General features: G+C 42.1%; 1 protein-coding gene across 1 annotated transcript; it reads right to left on the reverse strand.

The window, feature by feature from the left end:
• Positions 1-16,077: 16,077 nt before the first annotated feature.
• LOC126698266 (uncharacterized) lies at positions 16,078-19,612 on the reverse strand. Its single transcript, XM_050395375.1, has 2 exons — positions 19,327-19,612; positions 16,078-17,387 (listed from the first exon to the last, which is right to left on the reverse strand). The coding sequence occupies exons 1-2, from the start codon at positions 19,531-19,533 to the stop codon at positions 16,236-16,238; spliced, it is 1,359 nt and encodes a 452-aa protein (XP_050251332.1). The 5' UTR covers positions 19,534-19,612; the 3' UTR covers positions 16,078-16,235.
• Positions 19,613-24,424: the final 4,812 nt, after the last annotated feature.

A 24,424-nucleotide genomic window follows, 5' to 3' on the forward strand; every position in this document is an offset into this window, starting at 1 on the left:
AAAAAAGTTATGAACACAGTGCATTGAAAAATAGGGGAAAATTTTGGCATATTATTATAGTAAAAGTTAACTTAATGATATCAGTTATTGAGCTGCTGCTATTTTATTTTATTTTATTGGTAACTGGTTTTGTGTTCATATTTTTTTATTTGATATTTTATACGCTGTGAAGACGGTTAGAAATGCGGAATACATGACGGGCCCACCTGGACGGACATGACGGCCCTGCTTGACGGGCCCACCTGGACGAACATGACGGCCCTGCTTGACGGGCACACCTGGACGGACATGACGGCCCTGATTGACGGGCCCACCTGAACGGGCCTGACGGGTTGGGACTGTTGGGCCTGTGCAAGGGCTATCCCACGCGCTTTGAAGGCCCATCGCTGACTGGCCCAATAAGGGCCCATGATCCGGAAACGGGAATCCTTGCTCACCACGCTTAGAAGAATTGGGACTAGAGTCCCACATTGAAAAGATGTGAAAACCAAAAAGGAAAAGTCAACCCTCTATCACTATAAAAGGTCTAATACCCACAGTAATCGAGGTACGCTTTAACTGACCCTCTCTAACGCTCTAAGTAAAAACAGAACAATTCTAACTTGACCGTCGGAGAACCTTTGGCCGGCACCACACCGGTGCTCTTTGAAGGACGTCCGTCGATTGTTCTTGTCGTGCAGGTTCGATTCGAGACGCGAGTACGGTGTGACCCATTGGTGACAATTTTCGACGTCATCAGTTGGCGCCGTCTGTGGGAAATCGACCGGGTACGGTAACATTTCCTAGATAAAGGAGTTACATGGTACTCACGCGCTCGATGGCAACCACAAATGACGTCCAAGAAGAAGCCCCTACGACTGCCCTTGAGAGACAGGTCAAGACGCTCGCCGCAGCCGTGGAGCGCCTCACCAAACAAAACCACGACCTGACAGAGCAGCTGAACCAAAAGAGTGCAGCGGTGAATAGCCAAGGAGAAGATCAAGAAGGGAACAGTGAGGAAAGGAGAAATAATGACGGACCACAGGAGAGTAATGCCCCGAGCAAACAAGTGCGACGGGACGCTAGCATCCCCTCAGTGACGGACATAGCTCCACAACCCATCATCGCGGAGATGCAGGCGATGAAGGAACAGATGGAAGTCCTGATGAACGCTCTCAAGGGGCGAGTGTCCAGCGATCTTGACGACCTTGTCAACCGGACTGACTCGCCATTTATGGCGTCCGTCAACTCCTTCCCCCTGCAGAGTAAGTTCCGCATGCCGAGCATGGACAGTTATGACGGAATCAAGGATCCCCTCGATCACCTAGAGACCTTCAAGACCCTGATGCACCTTCAGGGAGTGGCGGACGCAATTATGTGTAGGGCATTCCCTACAACCCTGAAGGGCGAGGCAAGGATTTGGTTCAGCCGGCTGACACCAAACTCCATCGGCACCTTCAGGGAGCTGAGCGCTCAGTTCACTACGCACTTCATCGGAGGACATCGGTATAAGAAGTCCACAGCTTGTTTAATGAATATCAAGCAGAGAGAGGAGGAGACGTTACGGGCCTACATATCACGCTTCAATAAAGAAGCGCTCACGATCGACGAAGCCGACGACAAGATATTGGTGGCAGCGTTCACGAACGGGCTGAAGGGGGGCAAGTTTTTGTTCTCCCTATACAAAAACGACCCAAAGACCATGTCAGAGGTGCTTTACAGGGCCACCAAGTACATGAACGCTGAAGACGCATTGTTAGCCCGAGAAGACAGACCCAAGAAAAGGGACAGACAAGAGGACCCCCGACAGGACCAGGGGCGGAAGAAAGGACGGATGGGAGATCGAAGGGAGGAGAGACGCCCAAAACCAATGGGCGGAAGGTTCACAAGTTTCACTCCGTTGACCGCCCCGATAGACCAAGTCCTAATGCAGATTAAGGACGAAGGATCCCTGACGTTTCCGGGAAAGCTGAAGAGTGATCCCAACAAAAGGTCCAGAGACAAATATTGCCGCTTCCACCGTGACCATGGTCACGACACGGCCGACTGCTATGATTTGAAGCAACAAATCGAAACCCTTATCCGACAAGGGAAATTGAAGAAGTTCGTCAGTAAGGAGAGAACGGATCAACCCCCACAAGAACAACACCCCCGCCGAGAGAACGAGCGACCAAGGCCCCCATTGGGGGACATAAGGATGATAATTGGAGGAACAGGTGCGGCCGGATCGTCGAAAAAGGCTCGCAAAACATATCTTCGGATGGTACAGAATGTCCAATTAGCAGGCACAGTGCCAAAGATGGCAAGAAGGGAAGGCCCTATTATCGGGTTCTCGGAAGAGGATGCAAGGCGCCTACACCATCCACACGACGATGCCCTTGTCGTCACCTTGCGGGCAGGCGACTACAACATCCACCGAGTGTTGGTCGACAACGGCAGTTCGGCCGACATCTTTTATTATCCGGCGTTCCAACAAATGAGGATTGATAGGGAGCTGCTGATACCAACAAACGCCCCGCTCGTTGGTTTCGGAGGGAGTAGAATATTCCCTTTGGGCGCAGTCACGTTATCGGTGACGGTAGGAGATTACCCACAACAAATCACCAAGGACGTAACATTCTTGGTGGTCGACTGCTCGTCAGCCTACAATGCTATTATTGGGCGACCCACGCTCAACTCGTGGAAGGCGGCGACATCAACTTACCACCTGATGATCAAGTTCCCAACAGAGTATGGGGTAGGAGAGCTACGCGGAAGTCAAATTGCCGCACGAGAATGCTACGTAGCTATGATGGAGGTGGAAGACCAGATCCAGGCCTTGAACATAGAAGAACACCGAACGACGACAGAACCTACAGAGAAGCTAGAGGAGATAACTCTCGACCGTTCCAATCCAGACCGAACCACCAGGATCGGAACGCTTGCAAAACCCGCAATCCGTCAAGAGCTCGTGGCTTTCTTGAGAAGCAATAAGGATGTGTTCGCCTGGAGCCATGACGATATGCCAGGAATCGATCCCTCGGTCATGGTACATAAGTTGAACGTGTTGCCTTCGTTTCCACCCGTCCGACAAAAGAAGAGAGTATTCGCCCCGGAACGAGACCAAGCAATAGCGGAAGAGGTCCGCAAACTCCAAGATGCAAGCTTCATCAGGGAAGTCTACTACCCCGATTGGCTGGCGAATGTGGTAATGGTGAAGAAAACGAGTGGCAAATGGCGGATGTGCGTGGACTTCACCGATCTTAACAAAGCATGCCCCAAAGATAGCTATCCCCTTCCAAGGGTCGACATCCTAGTGGACTCGACGGCTCAACACCAATTGCTAAGCTTCATGGATGCTTTCTCGGGTTATAACCAGATCCGCATGCACGAGGACGACCAGGAGAAGACTTCGTTTGTAACCAGTCAAGGTCTCTTCTGTTACAAAGTAATGCCATTCGGTCTGAAGAATGCAGGGGCAACATACCAGAGACTAATGAACAAGATGTTCGCACAGCAAATCGGGAGGAATGTCCAAGTTTATGTCGACGACATGCTGGTGAAGAGCCGGAAGGAGGAAGACCACTTGGAAGATCTCAAGGAAACATTCGGCACACTTCGATCCTACAACATGAAGCTCAATCCAGGAAAGTGCGCGTTTGGTGTAACGGCAGGAAAATTCCTAGGATTCATGGTATCTCAAAGGGGGATTGAAGCTAACCCGGACAAAATCCGAGCCATAATGGAGATGGCCCCCCCGAGAAACGTGAAGGAAGTACAGAGCCTTAACGGCAAGGTAGCGGCATTGAATAGATTCGTGTCGAGAGCGACGGACAAATGTTTACCTTTCTTCCGAACATTGAAAAAGTCATTCGAGTGGACGGACGAGTGTCAACGAGCATTCGAGGAGTTAAAAACCTATCTATCTTCACCACCTCTACTGAGCCCCTCGCAACCAGGTGAAGAGCTCTTCCTCTATTTGGCCGTCTCCACTGTGGCCGTCAGCGCGGCCTTAATCAGAGAGGAGGACAGGGCACAGAAGCCCGTGTACTACGCCAGCCGGGCGCTCCGCGGTGCCGAGGAAAGATACCAACCTATGGAGAAACTCGCTTTTGCGTTGGTCACGGCGGCTCGCAAGCTCAAGCCCTACTTTCAAGCCCATACCGTGAACGTAATGACCGACAAGCCCTTGCGAAGGGCACTAAGTAATCCTGAGGCCGCAGGTCAACTGACGCTGTGGGCAATAGAATTGAGTGAGTTTGACATCAAATACCGTCCACGTGTGGCCATTAAAGGACAAGCTGTAGCCGACTTCATAGCAGAGTTTACGCATGACGCGGACAAGGGGGCAGAAGAACCCCCCCAGTGGAACATCTACACCGACGGATCATCCAATAAGCGAGTTGGAGGAGCCGGCATAGTATTGCTGTCACCTGAAGGAGACGAGATTGAATCTATGGTCCGTCTCGACTTCCCCATTACCAACAATGAATCAGAATACGAAGCGGTAGCAGCAGGACTCGACCTAGCCAAAGCCGCCGGAGCTGAAAGTGTGGTCGTGCATTGCGACTCCCAAGTCGTGACCAATCAAGTAAACGGAGATTATGAATGCAAAGGGGAAAGGTTGAAGAGATATCTTGATCAAGTGAGGGCTAGAGTCGACGGGCTAAAAGCAATATTCGTCCAGATCCCCAGGGGAGACAATGAGCCCGCTGATCGGCTAGCCAAAGCCGCTTCAGCAGAACATATGGTAACACCGGGTAATGTGCTTTCCTTTGTTCAAATCTTTCCGCTAATAGACCTCGACAACATGCAGGAGATACGCTCCGAAAGAAACTGGACTACGCAGATAACTTCATACCTAAAGGACGGGGTATTGCCTGAAGAGAAGGAGGCAGCGAGAAAGTTAAAAGTCCGAGCGGCAAGGTTCGTCTTGATAAAAGACATTCTTTACAAGAGAGGTTTCTCCCGTCCTTACCTGAGATGTCTCGGGGTTGAGGAGGCAGACTACGTGATGAGGGAAGTACACGAAGGAATATGCGGGAATCATTCTGGATCGCGGTCGTTGGTGCACAAACTGTTACGAGCTGGGTATTACTGGCCGACCATGCAAAAGGATGCTGAGTCCTACGTTAAAAGATGCGACAAATGCCAGAGGTTCAGCAATTTTATCGGACAGCCAGCTGAAGAGCTAACCCCCATAACGGCTCCATGGCCGTTCGCTCAGTGGGGACTGGACATCATGGGACCTTTCCCAACGGCGATAAGGCAGCTAAAATTCTTGGTAGTGGGCATTGACTACTTCACGAAATGGGTAGAAGCGGAAGCCTTGGCCACCATTACAGAAAAGAATATTAGAAGTTTTGTCTGGCGGAACATAGTATGCAGGTTTGGTATTCCTAGAGTCCTTGTCTCAGATAACGGAAGGCAGTTCGATAACGGCCCCTTCCGTGATTTCTGCTCACAGCTAGGAATAAAAAACCACTACTCGTCCCCCGCCCATCCTCAGGCTAACGGTCAGGTTGAGGTCACAAACCGATCCCTGCTAAAGATTATCAAGACTCGGCTCGAGGGGGCAAAGGGCATATGGCCAGAAGAACTGCCAAGCATACTGTGGGCATATAGGACAACGGCGAGGACTCCGACGGGAGAGACACCGTTTCGACTGACATACGGGAGCGAGGCAGTCATCCCAGCGGAAGTTGGGCTCACAAGCTACAGGGTTCACAACCACGACGAGGAAAGGAATGACAAATCCATGAGGCTACAGCTGGACCTTATAGATGAAGTCAGGTCGGCAGCAGAACAGAGGATCGCTAGATACCAGGATCGCATGTCCAGACATTTCAATTCCCGGGTCCGACAAAGAAGCTTCCAAGCAGGAGACCTCGTACTCAGGAGGGTCATGGGTACAACTAGAGACCCTACACAGGGAAAACTAGGCCCCAACTGGGAAGGACCCTACAGAGTTACGTCGTGGAAAAGGAAAGGGACATACCACCTGGAGACAATAGACGGAGAAAAGCTACCACATCCGTGGAATGCCGAGCACTTGAGGAAATACTACCAATGATAGCGACACGACAACCAGTTTTTCTTTTAAGACTTTTTGGCACTATTAACTTTTCTTTCAACTGTTTAACTATATTTTTGCTACAATATTGTCGTGCCTTTTTTAAGCCCAAGGGGGCAGGCACTTTTCCTTTACGCATTTCTATAGTCAAATGCAATTTTGATCTTCTACTTGAATGTATGTCATTGCAATTGTCCACAAAGTTAACGGAAACAAAATGAAGTCCACAAGGTGGACGGATCATCCTACAGGGGGTGACAACCATAAGTCCACAAGATGGACAAGCAGAAAATAAAGTCCACAAGATGGACGGATGCACTATGAAGTCCACAAGATGGACGGATCGTCCTACATGGACGATCACCCCAAGTCCACAAGGTGGACGGATCATCCAATAGGTGGACGATCACCCTAAGTCCGCAAGGTGGACGGATCATCCAACAGGGATGATAACCTTAAGTCCACAAGATGGACGGATAAACTATGAAGTCCACAAGATGGACGGATCGTCCTACGTGGACGATCACCCTAAGTCCGCAAGGTGGACGGATCATCCAACAGGGATGATAACCTTAAGTCCACAAGATGGACGGATAAACTATGAAGTCCACAAGATGGACGGATCGTCCTACGTGGACGATCACCCTAAGTCCGCAAGGTGGACGGATCATCCTACAGGAATGATAACCCTAAGTCCACAAGATGGACGGATCGTCCTACAGGGACGATAGCCCTAAGTCCACAATATGGACGGACAAAATATAAGTCCACAAGATGGACGGACCGTCATGCAAGGACGATCGCTTTATGTCCACAAGATGGACAGATCATCCTGCATGGACGACCACTTCAAGTCCACATTAAGTCCACAAGATGGACGGGTCATCCTACAAGGACGATCACCACAAGGTGGACGGACTATACTAAATGAGGATAACTTAGTCCACAAAATGACCACTTAAAGTTCACAGGTTGGACGGATCGTCCGCAACGTGGACGGAAATAAGATGAAGCAAAGAAGACGGACTAATTATCTTAGATAACAAAGTAGTACCAACAAGGTGGACGGAGTATTCCACAGGTTTTGCAAAGAATAAGTTTCTAAGATCAAAAAACGTACTTAAACGCGAGCGGATGTAAACAGGTCAAGCAACGACAAAATTCAAAACATATAAAATAAAGTGCACGGATTCATTTAACAAAATGGGCCATTAAATGGCAATGTTTACACATCATCAACAACGGATGAGAATTGTTCCAAAAAGAAAAATAATAAGATAAAATAAAAATAAAAATCCTTCTACTGAGCCTTGTCCGCATTATCGACGGGCTTTGGAACCGTCTCCATGTCAGGCTCAACTTGGTCAACTTTTGCTGGGGCAGATGCCCCGTCAACAACTGCGTCGTCGACATCAAAGAGGTCGTCTGTATCCTCGGAGGCAACAGGCACGACGAATGACTGGACCGGGTCTTCAACTTTGAACTTGGAAGGGTCCACGTCTGGATAAGCTTGCCTGACTTGACGGAGGGCATCCATGAAGCCCTGATGGAAAGAGTCGCCCAGCTCAGTGATTAGGGCGTCGGAGTCACGGTATTCACGGACCGCCGCGTCCTTAGCTTGACTGACTTCGTTTCTCAGCTCGGCTATCTCTTTGTCCTTGCTCTCTAGAGCCTTCTTTGCCTCCTCCGTCGTCTGTTCAAGGCTCTTCCTTGCCTTCTCCGACAGCTCAAGCTTTTTCTCTATTTTGGGTCTCCAGTTTCGCATTTGGAGGAGTTCTTCCTCCGTCTTCTCCGCCTTGGCCCGTACACGATCCAAGGCCGTCTCTTGGCTGAGGCACCGTCCCATCAGCCCCTTCATCATGACCATTGCCTGAAAAATAACAACACAGTTGTAAAACAAACTTTCGACAGATGATTTAAGTTGTATTTGGGTAGTAGACGGACTATCTTACCTGTGTAATGGCAAACAGGCCCGACTCCCCCATGGCCTCCGTCGAGTGGTTGCCTAAGTCTTCATAATCCTCCGCCGAGATGATGGAGGAAATCTATTCTAAGGCATGCTTAGAATCCTCTCGAAGAAGGACGGGCGGCTTCTCGTCAACCTTCGACGGGCCTTTCATCAAACCCTTGCCAACCCCGTGTTTGGTTGGAGTGACCGTCTTCGGAGGCTCCGCCATGAGTCCCACGACGGGTTCTAAAGACACTTTGGCCTTCTTGGCCTGACGGTCCGCTTTGGGCTGAGTCTTCCGCTTAGCAGACGGATTGCTTGGGCCCGTCGCAGGAGGAGTGTCGTCAGCAGTCTTCTTTGCAGCCTTTGACCGAATCAAGGCTCTTCTCTTAGCATCGTCCATCTCTGAAACGTGGACGGGAGAGTTAATTAACAAAAAATAAGATGCACAATTTCTTTAACTAAAGGGTGACGAACTTATGTCTCCTTATCTGTGTTTCGTACTTGACGGCAGCCGCTGTAGGTTCCGGTCCGTCGCAATACCAGTGAATGGTATTTAGTGTTACCAGCTTCGCCCAAGTCCTTTCCTCCGGCTTGGTCCTTTTAAGGATTTTCTCAATGAAAGCAAACTCCTCAAGGTCAATTTGGGGCCGTCGTCTAACTGCAAAAGAAGAAAGAGGACGGTTAGATTATATTCAAAAAAAAAAAAAAAAAAAAAAAAAAAAAAAAAAAGAAGGAAACTTAGTAATGTTAGAGTTTGGAGGATAGTCCATACTAGACGGATCCAATATGCCCCAAGTAGTGTCGACGGGCATGAAATCTGTCTCCCCAGGATGACCCATCCAACCGTCGCCTTCTAGGAAGAAGAACCGACTCTTCCAATCCCTATTTGAGTCCGGCGTATCATAGATGACTTTCAGCAACGGACTCCTAGGGACGAAGCTATAAATCCCCCTGGATTTGTCAATCTCGTCCGGACGGTAGTAGTGGAAAAACTCCCTAACCGTCAGCCTCCTTTCTCCGTTGGACATGGCACCGTACAGTACCTCCATCGCTATAAAAACTCTCCAAGCGTTAGGGGAAATCTGGTTCACAGATAACCCCAGCTGACGGAGGAGCAAACGGTGAAGCGAACTCAATGGAAATCTAAGTCCGGCCTTCAACATTTGCTCATACACCCCGACTCCCTCTACCCCGTCATAGTAACACCTCTCTGATTTGTAGGGTAGACGGATCGTAACATTCTCTGGAATTTGGTAATTATCTCTAAATGTCTTAAAGTGCTTTTCCTTGATAACGGACGTGAAGAAATTCACCGTCCACTCTGGTAGCATGACGAACTTCCTAAGCCCATCAGCACCAATGACGGATCTGACAACTTGATCCTCACCAACACCAGGTCCCTCGTCTGGATCAACCACCTCCAGATCCTCATATGTTGAGGACGAGGAAGATGTGGACGGACTACTATCATCTGGACTACCTTGTTCTCGTTGACTGGACGGATATACTTCCTCGTAATCCACCCCGTCACGAATAACTGACTGATTACTCGACGCACTAGACATTTCCTACACGAAATGACAAGAGCCTAAGACTCTGACGGTCTATGTGTCTATAACGGATGTGGATTGTAAGGAAAATTAAAACAAGTATGAGTTTTAAGAAGAGCACTTACCAGTTTTGCCAACAAAGTGACGAAGGACGGCGTTGACGACTAAGGTAAATGAACGGATCGGCAAATTACGACGGGTGCGCTCTGACAAGGGTGACGGGTGAGCTCTGACAGCTTGATTTCTACTGAATCTGAAGAAATGAGAGGGGTCTCTCCATTATTTATAAGAGAGATGCACGGAAGTCGAAGCGTCGCTTCGATCCGAGACAAGGTCCAATCAGCTTGCAACACGTGTCATCGGCATTAATTACCTTCGTACAGCCTGTTTGTAATTGGTGTAATCGACGGACTCCTCATTTGAACCGTCATCCTATCTTGTGTTGATCCGTCACACCCGTTATGACAACTTTAAACTCCCCGTCACATGAGTCTCCTTCCGTCGTAAAAATACCCGTCATACCATCACTTTCGGATCGTCACCCCATTGATCCTATATCCTAAAAACTGACGGACCATTGGGGTGAAGGGGGCAACTGAAGACGGTTAGAAATGCGGAATACATGACGGGCCCACCTGGACGGACATGACGGCCCTGCTTGACGGGCCCACCTGGACGGACATGACGGCCCTGCTTGACGGGCACACCTGGACGGACATGACGGCCCTGATTGACGGGCCCACCTGAACGGGCCTGACGGGTTGGGACTGTTGGGCCTGTGCAAGGGCTATCCCACGCGCTTTGAAGGCCCATCGCTGACTGGCCCAATAAGGGCCCATGATCCGGAAACGGGAATCCTTGCTCACCACGCTTAGAAGAATTGGGACTAGAGTCCCACATTGAAAAGATGTGAAAACCAAAAAGGAAAAGTCAACCCTCTATCACTATAAAAGGTCTAATACCCACAGTAATCGAGGTACGCTTTAACTGACCCTCTCTAACGCTCTAAGTAAAAACAGAACAATTCTAACTTGACCGTCGGAGAACCTTTGGCCGGCACCACACCGGTGCTCTTTGAAGGACGTCCGTCGATTGTTCTTGTCGTGCAGGTTCGATTCGAGACACGAGTACGGTGTGACCCATTGGTGACAATTTTCGACGTCATCACGCTGTATACATGTGGATATTATTAATATAAACCCACTTCATTGTGGTGGACGCTGATCATAGTAATGAATCAAATGATTACATACATCAGCTAATGACCATAAGTATCTAAGCTGAAAATAAAAGTAAAAATAATAATCTACTATTTCTAGCAGAGTAGCAAAAGGATCTTCGTCACAAGAATGGATGAAATTTGAACTTTTGAAGTTCCATGGTTAGCACACCATCATAATTTCACCTCGATGCTTCCTTCCTATCTTTCTTCTTTCTGTTATTATTCTGTCTTTTTGCAATAATTAGATTTTTTTTTTTTTCCTTCTCTCTTCAGTTGTCTACCTTGCAATGATGAAATGTGGAGATTCTTTTTTCCCTATTTGTCTGTCTTGTTTGAGCGTACTAATGAATAGCAATCTATCGTGCTTATTTATGGGAATATGTCTGTCTGTTTGAGTCTGTTGGTGAAATAACTCTTTTCTTTCTTAATCTGCAGGATTTATGTCTATGGATGTCTATAGCCTATGCTGTAATCCAAATTATAGGGATCTTGGGAGTCTTGGAACAGTTCAGGATGAATCCTAAAATAATGAATTAATGTGAATAATAATTTTCTCACATATAAATGATTTAAGTTATGAAATAAATGGGAGGAGATATGTCACGCTATGTGTCAAAGCTTGGATAAAAGCATTACTGAGAACAAGAAAAAGAAGACAGATGCAAGCATTGATGAGAAGGGTGTTTGAAGGATCAGCTCAGGCAAAAGGATCAGCTCAGGCAGAGAGGCAGAGCAATGAAACAGGGCATTGGAAGAATTTGTACAAGGCTTGCTAAAACGACTGAAATGATTAAGTCTTTTGATATACGACTTGTAGTTTACTTTAAATGAATTAGCAGTTGTATATATGGACACGTGTACTATTAGAATTGGATGGATAGGTAGTTAAAATAGATCCGGATATTGCGGAGTTAGTTAGAGTTAATTGTTGAGCTCTACTGTGTGAATCGTAATATATATATACACTGTATAGATAGTTCAGATATTCATTCAATACATTTTACAGAAATTCCCAATCTTCAATCTTTTCTCTCTAGCTTCTATTCTCTCCTCCATAGCTCTCTGTTTTTCTCATACTATGAGACATATGAAATTGAGATAATAAAATATGTTTAGCAAGACTAAACAAGAATATTAAACAAGATTAAATAAAAATAAATTTGTCAATGCCCAATTTAATGTACTTGGAATTAAATTTATGCTAACAGATGTGGAAAGCAACATAATAGAAGATGTGTAGCAATATATTAAGATCAAATTAATGAGAAAAGATTATTTTCGTGTGTATGTAATTTAAACCATGAGGTATATACAAAGAAATGCGAAGAAATATGTTAGAACTTAGGACAAGCAAGTGAATTTGGCAATATTAAATGACTATATTCATATATGCCCATGTTAATATATTTAACATTACAACTCATTTTAATAAATATTCTAGGTAACATCATATGAAGAAATCTATAAATATCTAAAGAGAATATGATATATAGTAACTTATCTTAGTTGGAAGCAACCCATATTCTTCTCTTGACCAAAACAAATCGTGAGGTACTTACGCCTAAAGATATATGCTAGTAAGTGTGAAATGGCAACAACTATAAAAGCTTGCAAAAATAGCTCACACAACTTGAGAAAAATAGAATTTTTTTTTTTTTTTTTCTTATTGGAGAGAAATATAGATGTTAGCTTCAAGAAATAGGGGAAATAGAAAGTGATAAGTTGAAGGAAAAAGAGACGCTATGATGGCTCGCCTAAATACCTCAAAACCCACTTGTTTAAGGGGAGAATCACCATTCAAATTTGTTGGAAGCAAGAGTCAATGGCAGCTCTTCATTGATGCTGGTCCATTGATTTATGGAAGAAATGATTATGTTGGATGAGACCTTATTATACAGTAGGTGTAACATTGTTTCTATGAGTTCTCTTACTTACACATGAATCAAGCATGGGTCTCTCATAAAAATAAAAATAAGCATGGGTCCAATGGTCTCACATATTTTCCAGGCTCATTTGTTAGACTTTGGGTGGAACTAAATTGATGTGGAATGGCCATATATTTTAGCACTCCAAATCCAATCTACTGTTTCTTTCTATTTCCCTTTGCTGGCGGCCTCTCTCTTTAGTGAGCTTGGTTCACATGATAGAGGGAAAAGCTCTCTTAATTTATTTTGGTTTTGTTCCAGCCTTGAATCTTGGCTGTTTGATATTGATTTTGTGGTTGTTAGAGCATTCGCATCAGCTCGGCTATAATTTTTGTCTATTTTATACTAAAAACCTACTTTTTCTATTTCACATATCCACTTCTCAAAATACTCCACATCAGTCCATCTATTCTACCATCTATTTTCTTTAAATAATCAATTTTCTCAATTTTTTTATTATTTCTCTCAACTACCCCTTTTACATATGCTCTCTCTCTCTCTCTCTCTCTCTCTCTCTCTCCATTTTTTCTGATTTGTTGCTCTCTTTCTATACCCATCTCTATACCCATTTTTGAACATAGATCAACTCTCCCTCTCGGTGTAATCCACACCCTATTGGTCAGATCTCCCTAGCTTCGATCAAGCAAGACCTACGAGCTCTGATCAAGCAAGACCCACGAGCTCCGAACAAACTCGATCAAGCACCGATCGAGCAAGACATACGAGCTCCGATCAAGCAAGACCTACAAGCATCAATCAAACAAGACCCACAAGCACTGATCAAGCAAGACCCACAAGCACCGATTGTTTCAGTCAAGCATCAATCGTTCCAGTCAAGCACCGATCTGTCTCTTTGTTGGTTTGTCCGTGTGGGTTTGTTTGTGTGTGGGTGTGTTTGTGTATCTCTGTATTGATTTATCTGTGTGGATGTGTTTGTGTGTGGGTGTGGCTGTGTGCATCTGAGGAAAAAGAAGATGAGGAGAGGAGAAGTTACTGAGTTTGTTGTGCACGGAGAAGAGAGAGAAAAAAAGGTGCAAACGTGAAAGTAATAAAATAATAAATGGACGAGCTACAGTAACCATGTAAATATACACGGTTACTGTAGCAAATGTATAAATATACACATCTTTACACACTTTTAGAAACACTGATGTTGAGCATTTTTAAGGCAAAATATGTAAAAGTGGTGTCTTTTTCTATTATACAAGATTTTGCATCCAGTAATGTGGATGCTCTTAGTCAATTTCATCAATTTGGCCCAGAGATTTTGCTGTCCGTGCTACTAGGCTTTGGGGCTGACTTGTATAGCTTATTTAGCCATCCCCTCATTTGCTGTTTCAGCCCAAATATGTGGGCCGTACTGGCTGGCTGTCTGTATTCCATGATTATAGCTATAGATTGATTGTTGTGGGTTTCAGCCCGTGTTATCTTAGTGTCAAGAAAATTGCCTCTAATAATTACAGGAGTACAATTCGCATGACCATTTTGTATATGCATAGTTCTTCTAATGTTAATTCATTATAATCAAATTATTTTTCAATTGGTTGTTGTCAATACTCAATACTCTTTTTGACTTGTAGGTTGTGTTTAAAATTTGTTGCTACAATCCCCTTTTGAGTCGTAGGTTGTTAGGCTTTTGGAAATGTTGCTGGACTCACCTAAATGTTCTGATGTGGGATATTGCCTAGGCCAAGCTATGAAAGCCAAGTCATGAAGATGAAGGAATTCGTGGGTGGGAAGAGAAATCATTGGATCTTTATGCTACTTTCTTATTGTTGTTTAGTAGGAGTATGTAATAAAAGATCATTAAAAAAAAAAATATTAATATTTGTAAATCAGCTTCTTACAGAAGAAGAAAAAAAAAAAAAAAAAAAAAAAGTTACTGAAAACTCACTTAGTTCACTTAGTGTATAAAACACTTGTGAATGTTTAGACCTCCAAATACAAATTTTCCAATACAAGCTCATATTCAAACAATATATGTGTGGAATATGAAATATAAGCAATACCCAAATTTAGCAAACTACTCTAAGCCATTAATTAATCACAACTAATAGAAATTAAAAGCTAAAAGAAAGAAAGAGACAAACATAAGATAACACCAACACGTGTTATCGAAGAGGAAATCAAAGAACTCGGCTAAAAACATCTCCACTGCCCTCTAAGCGGTAAATGATCCACTAGAAAATCAATTAGGATACATAAATAGCAATAAATCCTTCAAACCTAATCTACCCAATGCACCTAAGCCCTCCAAGCTTCTTACTCTAATAAGATTACGCCGAACCGTGTCTTCTCTAACTTTCTGGATCCTGCAATTAGTCCATTGCATCAACCAATATGAATTGGTTCTCTCTTGAATTGCTTCCCAAACACCAAGAACCTTCTCACTACTCTGAATTTGGTGAGGTAAGGATTTGGTTTATGACCCTCTCATGAGTATGACAATGGAGAAGGTAAAAGTAGAAAATTTTGGAGAATCAAGTATATAAGATTATGGATAAATCAACCTTGTTTTTCTCTAGAATTTTTCTTTCAAAATTTTCTCTAGAACCTCTCTACATTTCGTGGGTGTGAGGATATTTATAGTAGGGTATAAGATGGAATGTGAAAAGACACTTTTCAGCAAAACAGGGTGTACTGGCGAGTCACTCGCGACTGGGATAAGTCGTGAGTTCCAGCCGCCAGTTACCAGACTAGGCCAGACTGTACTTTTTGTCCTATAGTGATCTAGCTGGCCTGACTCTTCATCTTCTTGCATGGTTCACACGTGTGCTTCATTTTGGCAAGTTACCACTCACGAGTCGCGAGGCTAGTCGCGAGTCACCTTCTTACTGCACACTCTTGATTAGATCTTCACACTCTCTCACACACAACTTTTACATTATTCCCAACTAAATATAGGGTTTCTAAATGCTGAATTATAAGCAAATTTGACATGGAATAAAACCAACACATAGTTGAATAAATTCAACTTTACAGTTATGAACACAGTCTGCAATGAAAAATAGGGCAAATTTTGGCATATTAAGATGGTAAAAGTTAACTTATGATATCAGTTATTGAGCTGCTGATATTTTTCTTTTTCTTTTTTAAGTGGTAACTGCTTATACATGTTGATATTATTGCATTGTGGTGGGCTGATCTGATGATAGTAATGATTACGTACATCAGCTAATGACCATAAGTATCTCGGCTGAAAATAATGGTAAAAATAATAATCTTACTATTTCTAGCAGAGTAGCAAAAGGATCTTTTTGCAAAAATTTCGAAGTACCATGATCAGCACATGGTCATAATTTCACCTTGAACAAGCCAAGTCACTAGTAACCTTTTCTTCTGAATTTATTAATTTTAAGTTGAGTAAATTGTCTAAAATTGTTAAAAGGAAAGACACCTAACCTTCAACCTCAAGCGCTTAACATTGCAACAATAAAATTTCCATCCAATGAAATATTCAAGCCCCTTCAACATCAAGTGCATCATGCTACAACACAACTTAAACAATGAAATATTTTAAGTTCAGCTTATCAGATTATCTACTTATGCATTTGGATCATTTTCTCACCAGCTTCTCCTTCATCCTCTCAACTGCAGCCTTCAGAGTTCCCTCATCCTTGCAAAATGTAAATCGCACTAGATTCTTTCCATCTTCAGGGTTCAAGTAAAACACACTAGTCGGAATTGCTACAACCCCAACTTCCTTGATCAGATACTCACAAAATGCAACATCATTTTCTAGCCCAAAAGGTGTGTGATCAACAACCACAAAGTATGTCCCACTTGATGGAAATACCTTGAAACCGACAGCCTTCAATCCATCCACTAAAATTGCCTTCTTTTCCAAGTAATCTCTCTTTAGCTCCACAAAGTAAGAGTCTGGGGCTCTAAGGGCTACTGATGTTGCCCACTGCATTGGAGTGGAGGTAGCAAAAGTGAGAAAAGAGTGTGCCTGCCGCACTCCCCATGTCAAATGTGGGGGAGCAATTGCCCATCCAATCTTCCACCCTGTTAAAGAGAATGTCTTCCCCAAGGAATTCATTGTAACTGTTCGTTCGTACATTCCAGGAAGAGATGCCATGGAAATGTGATCCATTTCAAAAGCCAACTTATCATAAACTTCATCGGTGAAAACCAACACATCATTCTCAATGCAGAGGGATGCAATCACATTGAGTTCCTCCCGAGTGAACATTTTTCCTGTTGGGTTATGTGGAGTATTTATAAGAATTGCACGTGTATTTTTTGAGATAGTGTGCTTGAGTTCATTGATGGGGACAGCAAAATCCGGAGGACGCAATGTAATGCACTTGACATTGGCACCAGCCATGGAGAGAGTGGCTTCATATGAATCATAAAAAGGAGCAAAGAGGATCACCTCATCACCAGGATTTATCAATCCTAAGATAGTAGCAGCAATTGCTTCTGTGCACCCAGAGGTAACAGTAACTTCCTTGTCAGGGTCCACCAAAAGTCCAGTATCCTTCTTGAACCGTTCGGAAATGGCATTGTTTAATTCTGGAACTCCAACTCCACGAGCATATTGATTTTTTCCATCCTTAATGGCTTGAATTGCTGCTTCCTTTACAAACTCAGGACCATCAAAATTGGGAAAGCCTTGGCCGAGGTTTATTGCCCCATGCTTAATGGCGAGACTACTCATTTGTGTGAAAATTGTGGTTTTGAACTTCTCCAATCGCTTTGCAACCTGACAAACAAATGCCAAAACACTTGTTGCAAGGAATAGTAGACACAATATAGATAATGACAAGCCATTCCCAAAAAAAAAAAAAAGGGGGAAAAAGAAAACCAGAGGAAAGCTAGTTCAACAATGGGTCAGGCTCTCTGACCCTCAACAGGATAAAAAAGTTCAAAGCCAAAATTGTAAACATGCTTCAATGGTTGGATGCTCATCTGGGGTTTTTTGTATGTGTCCCAATTACATTCATAAAAGTCCATGCATGTATAATGTATACACATGAGTAGCAGAATCAGATATGAACATTTGATGAAGAACATGATATGGATCAGAGAAATCATAATCACTATGGCATCATCTAAGCCCCCAGCCACACCCACCTGCACACTCCCCCCCCCCCCCCCCCCCCCCTCCCAGGCGGGAAAAAAACTCTCCAGGGACTGGACTAGCACCTATCCACAATCATAAATTTGATACCACAGATGTCAAAGGCTTCTGGAAGTAATATAGTGGGAGGCAGAATGTAAATAACTCAAATAATGACAAACTTAAGCCCTTATAGAATATAGAAAACTAAAACAAGATAGAAAGGGCATTCCCAAAAGGGAATAGAAGATACTAGTCACCACATACTTGCACAAAAACATATTACCCCATAACCTAACACAGATATAGTTTCAGAAATTGCAGAAATTCCATGGACTTCCTTTTATTTCTTTCACCAATTAATCACACTCACCTCATTTGAAAATCCAAGCATTGAATTCCCTAAGAGGAGTGGAAAGTGATCTTGGACTATTTGGAACTAAAATTTTGAATTGTTGATATTTTGAATTTTGATAATCCAGTGTCCTTCACCTTCAGAAGCATTTAATTACATTTCACATTGTATAGTTAACAACTAAATTATATTAGTTAATTGTGGTCAACTAATTACCATTTGAAATGAGTCCAGAATGGAAATTCACCTCTTGTTTTCTAAGATCTTCTAAGTGAAAAGAAAAAAAAAAGGGTTGTACCCAGAGCACAACGCTCCCAGTTTTTGCGGGGTTTGGGAGAGGTATTAAAACTAAATGTTGCATTACAGCAAACAGTGCATCGCAATTCCCCTTAAGTGGCAACTAAATAGTGGGATTAGTCCCACTCTATATATCCTCCATATCAAAGCTGTGCCTCGCTAACAAATGGCACCCTATTGCCTTTTAAGTATGAACAAAATCATAAGCATTTAGATGTTTGCTACCAGAACCTTTGATGAACTAAGTAGAACGATCCATAACACACAAACATACATATCAGGGGGGAAAATCATCAGAATGGGGGTTGCCTCTTTCTTGAAGGTATTCGAAGATGCATGCAATCTTCTGATGAGACTGCATAGCAATTAGCTTCAAAGGCGTAATAAATAAGAATCACTCACTGCCTACAAGTAAATACACAAACAAAGGCGCACACAGTCTAGTCAGACTACAACATACAGCAGAACCTTCTTTATTCTCACACTCAGAGCCAACAAGTATTAACATTATTCAATATCAAGCAGGAATCCAATTTATGCATTGCTAGGACTCCAATTCCCCAGTGAGCCTATTATTCATACGCATCAGTGTATGCCATGCATGTCAATGCAATTTACTTGCATCAAATTTCAATCTAATCACCCAGAAAACACAAACTCTAAATAGAACCAACCAAAATAATACCAATCAACAAAACAAATTATAATCCAAATAACAATTCAACCAGCTAAAAATTCAGATACTTCAACAACAAAAAAGAGAGCCTTAAACCAAATAACACAAAAAGGGCCAACCCACAAACACAAACAAAGAAGAAATTTTTAGATAACAAAAACGAGGCCAAATGACAAAATGGGAAAACCCCATTTCATTTCAAGAAATATTGTGAAAATAAAACAGAAATCAAAGTGGGTAATAGTTACACGCACCTGTACAGGGTGATGGGTCTTCTGGGTAGACTCGTTCTGAGTTGTGACGGCGGCGTTTTCCGTTGAAACAGTGGACATGGTGGCCACAAGAGATGGGTAAAGATTACAACTTTCTCTCCTGCAGCCTCGAATATTATGACCCAGATGCTTAGAAAAAGAAAGTACTGTGAAACGCAAAGGGCATGTCCAGGTGCAATGGACCTGCATGATAAAAGTGTGATTTATTCTACAACTGTGAAACTCGGAAGAAATTTTTGAGCTCAGAATTGTGAGGTCAGCTCAGATCAGCTGGGACTTTAAAGTGCGGTTTCATGCCGCTCAGAATTCATTATCAACCGTTGGATGTGCTGACATTGATGGGTCAATCATTGATTATTTATAATATAAAAGGCATGGACTAGGCCATGGGGATTGGCATTAGAGCTAGACATGTTGTTTAGTTTTTACTTTTTTTTTTTCTTTAATTATTTTGTAGACTTTGGAGAATCTTTGTCCACCTGATTTAGACTTCTTAATTAGTTTTTATTTTATTTTGTAATATACTTATGACATATGAGATTAAGTTCTTTTTTTTTTTTTTTTATATAACTCAGAATCTTTTTCCACCTGATGAACCTCTGATTGCGAAAAATATCTATAATTAATGGCAATTTTGATAATTAATTAGGGATTTATTAACGTGTGTCCATATGGCATATATTAGTAATTCATTTTAGGAAATTTTTAATAGAAAAATTAAAAATAAATTTTATTATTTTAACAGTTTTTTCAATTTCTCATAAATTTTTCTTAAAAAAAAAATAAATGATTAATATATGTCCTAAGAATACACAAAAATGTCTGCAAAATATCTTTCTCTTTAGATAAAACATGTCATGTCTACAGTCTATCCGAACAACAACAACAAAAAATGACATGTCAAAGTTGCACTAGAACTAGAGTACACATGACATGACACTTTTTAGATAAATAAATGTTAATAACTAATAATAAAAGTATAATTAAAAATATACTATTTTAGTTAATAAAAAAATCAATTATATAATAAATTAGGATTGATCTTTTGTGAATTTTTTTTTTTTTTTTTTTTTGGAGAATATTTTGTGAACTTATTTACAAATTCACATTAGCCAATGATAAATCTAATTAAAATATTTTAAACATATTAGACACATAAACTTATATAATATTTTAATCAAGTCTAATATTTGTAAGTTTGTTCATGAATGCATTAATACATATAAGCTCAACTAGTTTAACAATTAAACATGAACTTAGGACTCGATTCATTTTTTAAATAAGTGAACATAAGCACATTTTTCTTTATATCGAACTCAAATTGTTAATGTGGGAGGGAGGAACTTGAGAAGTAGAGGCACATGGCATGAAAACATCCCAAAGAGGCAATTAGGCCTAATTGTTCATTAGATTGGCCCAACCCAAATGAGACAACCAAATACTGAAAACCAAGGAGAGTATTCCGTTTGAGAAGGCTAAGGAACAAAGTCCCCTCGGGAGACTAGGGTCCTCTCCTAAAACCAACAAGATAGGGGTTGAGGAAGAAAGTAGAGACATGCAGGCAAGGGAAAGAGGAAGTTTCTTGACAAAGTACCCATCACCTCCACATTAAATAAATTGTACTAACTCAACCTATAGCATTTATGGCAGAACGACACTTGAATAGTGTCCTTACAAATTGTAACCTACTTTACCACCACTAGCAAGACAAAGATGGGACAACTATCCAAGTAAGGATCAATAGCAATCCAAGTGGATGAAGCTCCTCCAAGAAAGGGAATCTGAAAAAAGGAGGGAAAAAGGAAAAGAGAGAGAAGAACATATAATTGTACTACCAAGAAGTGTGTAATCCAAAGAATCACCTCTTCTCGGCCAAACCAAGGAAGATCTTGAATAAGAATCCTTACCTTTCACTCTACCATTTTCTTCTTAAACTGTTGCCTTGGAAGTTTCTCCTTTCTTTGAAATCACTAAGTAAAGCCATTAAGATTTGAAAGATTGGCCTTGATAACCCATCTCAATAAATTAATTGCATCGGGCTTGCTTTTCAGCCCCTTCTTGTTTATATTTGAAAGCTCGAATTTGTGTGAAAACACAAGAGTTGTTTAGACCCCAAATAAAAATTACGGCTCGGTTGATTTTACTTAACTTAAACTAAGTGCGAAATTGAGTAAATGCGAGCGGATAAAAAATATAACTACTCTAGTAAAATGAAAGTTAAAAGAGTAGGGAAGAAGAATATAAACACAAGATAACATGCTGATATGTTATCAAAGAGGAAACCGAAGAACTCGGTGAAAAACCTCTCCACCGCCCTCCAAGCGGTAAATCGATCCACTAGAGAATAAGTTAGAGTACAATAAACCCTCCAAGCCTAGTCTACCCCATGTACTCAAGCCCTCCAATCTCTTGCTACCAACTAACTTAATGAAGCCTTGTCTTCTCTAGCTCTCCGGATTACGCAATTCAAACCGATTGCATCCACCAAACAAATAGTTTCTTCCAATGCTTCCCAACAGCACCAAAACCTCACTTTACACTCAGGATGGGTGTGGTAAGTGTTTGGACTATCAACCTCTCAAGGATTTGGAAATGGAGAGGTAGGAGTTGAGGAAAATCACAATAGATTGTATAGAAAATTGTGGGTATGACAATCTCTCACTCTGAAGGGTAATGGCTAGGGTTTTCTCTCTGAAAAACACTCCTTAACATATATGGGTAATGTTGGTATATATAGTGTGGGTAAAAACCTGGTGTATCAAATATGACAAATTGGCAAAATAGAATATTTTGCGGGTATCTCAGGGGAAGGCCTTACCCGCGAGACACTTGTTAAAACCAGCTGTCACCATCTGTCATGACTCTTCGCATTCCAATCATGTGCTGAGCACATGCTTCACTTTGCAGGAAGGCTTCTTGCGAGCTACCCGCGAAAACTTCTTTGGTCTTTAATTTGCCTTGAGTCTTCACACTCTCTCTCACACACAACCCTTACAATGAAATCCCATATAAAATATGAGGTGCAACAAATTGAACAAAATTACATTCAACTTTGGTACGAAATTAAAGCCAACACAAAATAGTTGTAAATCACAACTTTACAATCTCCCCCTTTGGCTATTCTGTGACAAAACCCCTAAAACAAACTCTAGACTTAAACGTGAATTTGGGAACAGTGGTAAAACTCACTCACACCTAATCTAGAAGCTGTGAAGCACTTGCATGTATATACATGTAACTTGAAATACTCGCACATAAACAAAACTTTCATTAAGCTTATGACAAGTTGAATACACGGTACGTATATGAGCAAGTAAAGTGTGATCAATGTAATAAACACTATATAAACAGTTAAGCATATCTTGATCAGACAGGAGCAGTCATTAAAGAATGACTGCAATGAACATTTAGCTAATAAATGATCACCCGGACACGCAATGCAAAAATCAATTGCATGTACAATACATAACCAATGTGAAATAAAAGAAGTATTTGCATCAAGGATACAAGATCCAACAAGAGCATAAGTGTGTAGTACTCAAGATAATGTAATAAAATCTAAAAGTACTTGAAAAGAATGCTACAGAGCAAGGATATAAAAACAAAGTACTGAATATAAACTGAAAGTTTTAAACCAAGGTGCTTAAAGCTTTAAAAGAAAGCAATGTAAATATCCAAGAGTTATAAAAACTATAAAGGTAAAAGCAATATTAAACCATTAAACCACCAAAATAAACCAATATCTATGATATGCTCTGCTCCCCTTCAAACTGTGCATCTCTCCCTTAAAAAGTTTCTCCCCCTTTTTGACCAAAATGGCAAAAGAGGCTAAAACTGCTCAAATTTTGAGTCTAATCCCTGCTCCATCGTCATGTCTTCAATATGTGATGATAGTGTAGTAATCTGGCCTTGGATATAAGCAAATTGATCCAAGGTGTGCTGCACATGGGATTCGAGCATGCCATACATCTGCTCTACCCTTGCCATTAGGCAATCAAGACAATCGGGTCCCCGTGCTTATGCTTGGGAAGATGGTTGTGCAGAGCCCTCCGAGGCTGAGGTGAACCTATCAATTTCTTCCTCCGTATCCCCACCTTCTTCCTCAACATCATCCCTTGGGATTTGAGAAACACCGGTTCTTGATCCGGTGATGTGGGCTTTGCTTCGAGTCACGATATGAGCACCAATGGGATAATCTCGTTGCACAATGGTAAGACCGCTTGGAATCTTTAGCTTTGTCTTTGCTATGAGACTCATAATAAGGCATGGGAATGGCAATATTGTCCTTGAGTTCCTCTTGGTGATGCTCTTGGTCAGGAGGTGGTATATATGACCACATATGTCGATTTCCTTATGTGTGAAGAGATCATATAGGAAAATGATTCTTGGTCAGGACAATGTTGTCGAGTTCATCACTGGGTAGAGGTTATGAATCATAACATAGGCCAATGTCCTCATCTCCACATTGAAAGAGATGGTGTTCAATGACTTCTTCTTGAGAGAGCCACCAAGGAGCTTCGCCATTGGCTCAAGAGAGTCCAATCTGTCATCATATTGTATAGAGATTGGCTGAGATGGTGGATGAACTTCTAAAAACTCTTGAATGGAATAACTTGTGATAATGAATTCCTTTTGTCGCACCCAACAATTGATGTGGACTCCTTCCACAGTGGCATTGGCGAAGAAATCCCTTATGAGTTCAGCATATACATTTCCACTTGGATTCAGCAACTTTGTCCAATTTCTCTCCTTGAACACTTCAGGGATGGAAGTGTTTTCAAGGGTCTCCATTTGCACAACCCTTTCCATGATTATTGTTACCCTTTTATAGTAGTCGTTGTAGGCCATGTCTACCTCAATGGTTCTAAAGCATGTAATATCAATGAAATGCAAAACAATTGACAATTGTGTAAGTGTGTGCATGTGGTGTGCATGTGCGATGCATGTGCAAGCTATGACAAAGCACATTTTGGTCAAAGTGTGTAAAACACACATCCAATGATCAAATTATGATATACAAGTCTAATCATGGTAATCCCAAAAGTTTGGAACTCATTGGAGTCCAAAACAACACCAAAAT

The sequence above is a fragment of the Quercus robur genome, chromosome 9 (genome assembly GCF_932294415.1).
Source record: "Quercus robur chromosome 9, dhQueRobu3.1, whole genome shotgun sequence".
In the NCBI taxonomy this organism is placed as follows: Eukaryota; Viridiplantae; Streptophyta; class Magnoliopsida; order Fagales; family Fagaceae; genus Quercus; species Quercus robur.

What these genes read in the sequence shown, in the direction of transcription:
- LOC126698266 (XM_050395375.1), bottom strand. Translation starts at nt 19,533, where the DNA reads ATGCAGGTCCATTGCACCTGGACATGCCCTTTGCGTTTCACAGTACTT. An exon ending in AGACCCATCACCCTGTACAG is followed by an intron (nt 17,388 to 19,326) that starts GTGCGTGTAACT and finishes TTTGTTTGTCAG; the next exon opens with GTTGCAAAGCGATTGGAGAA.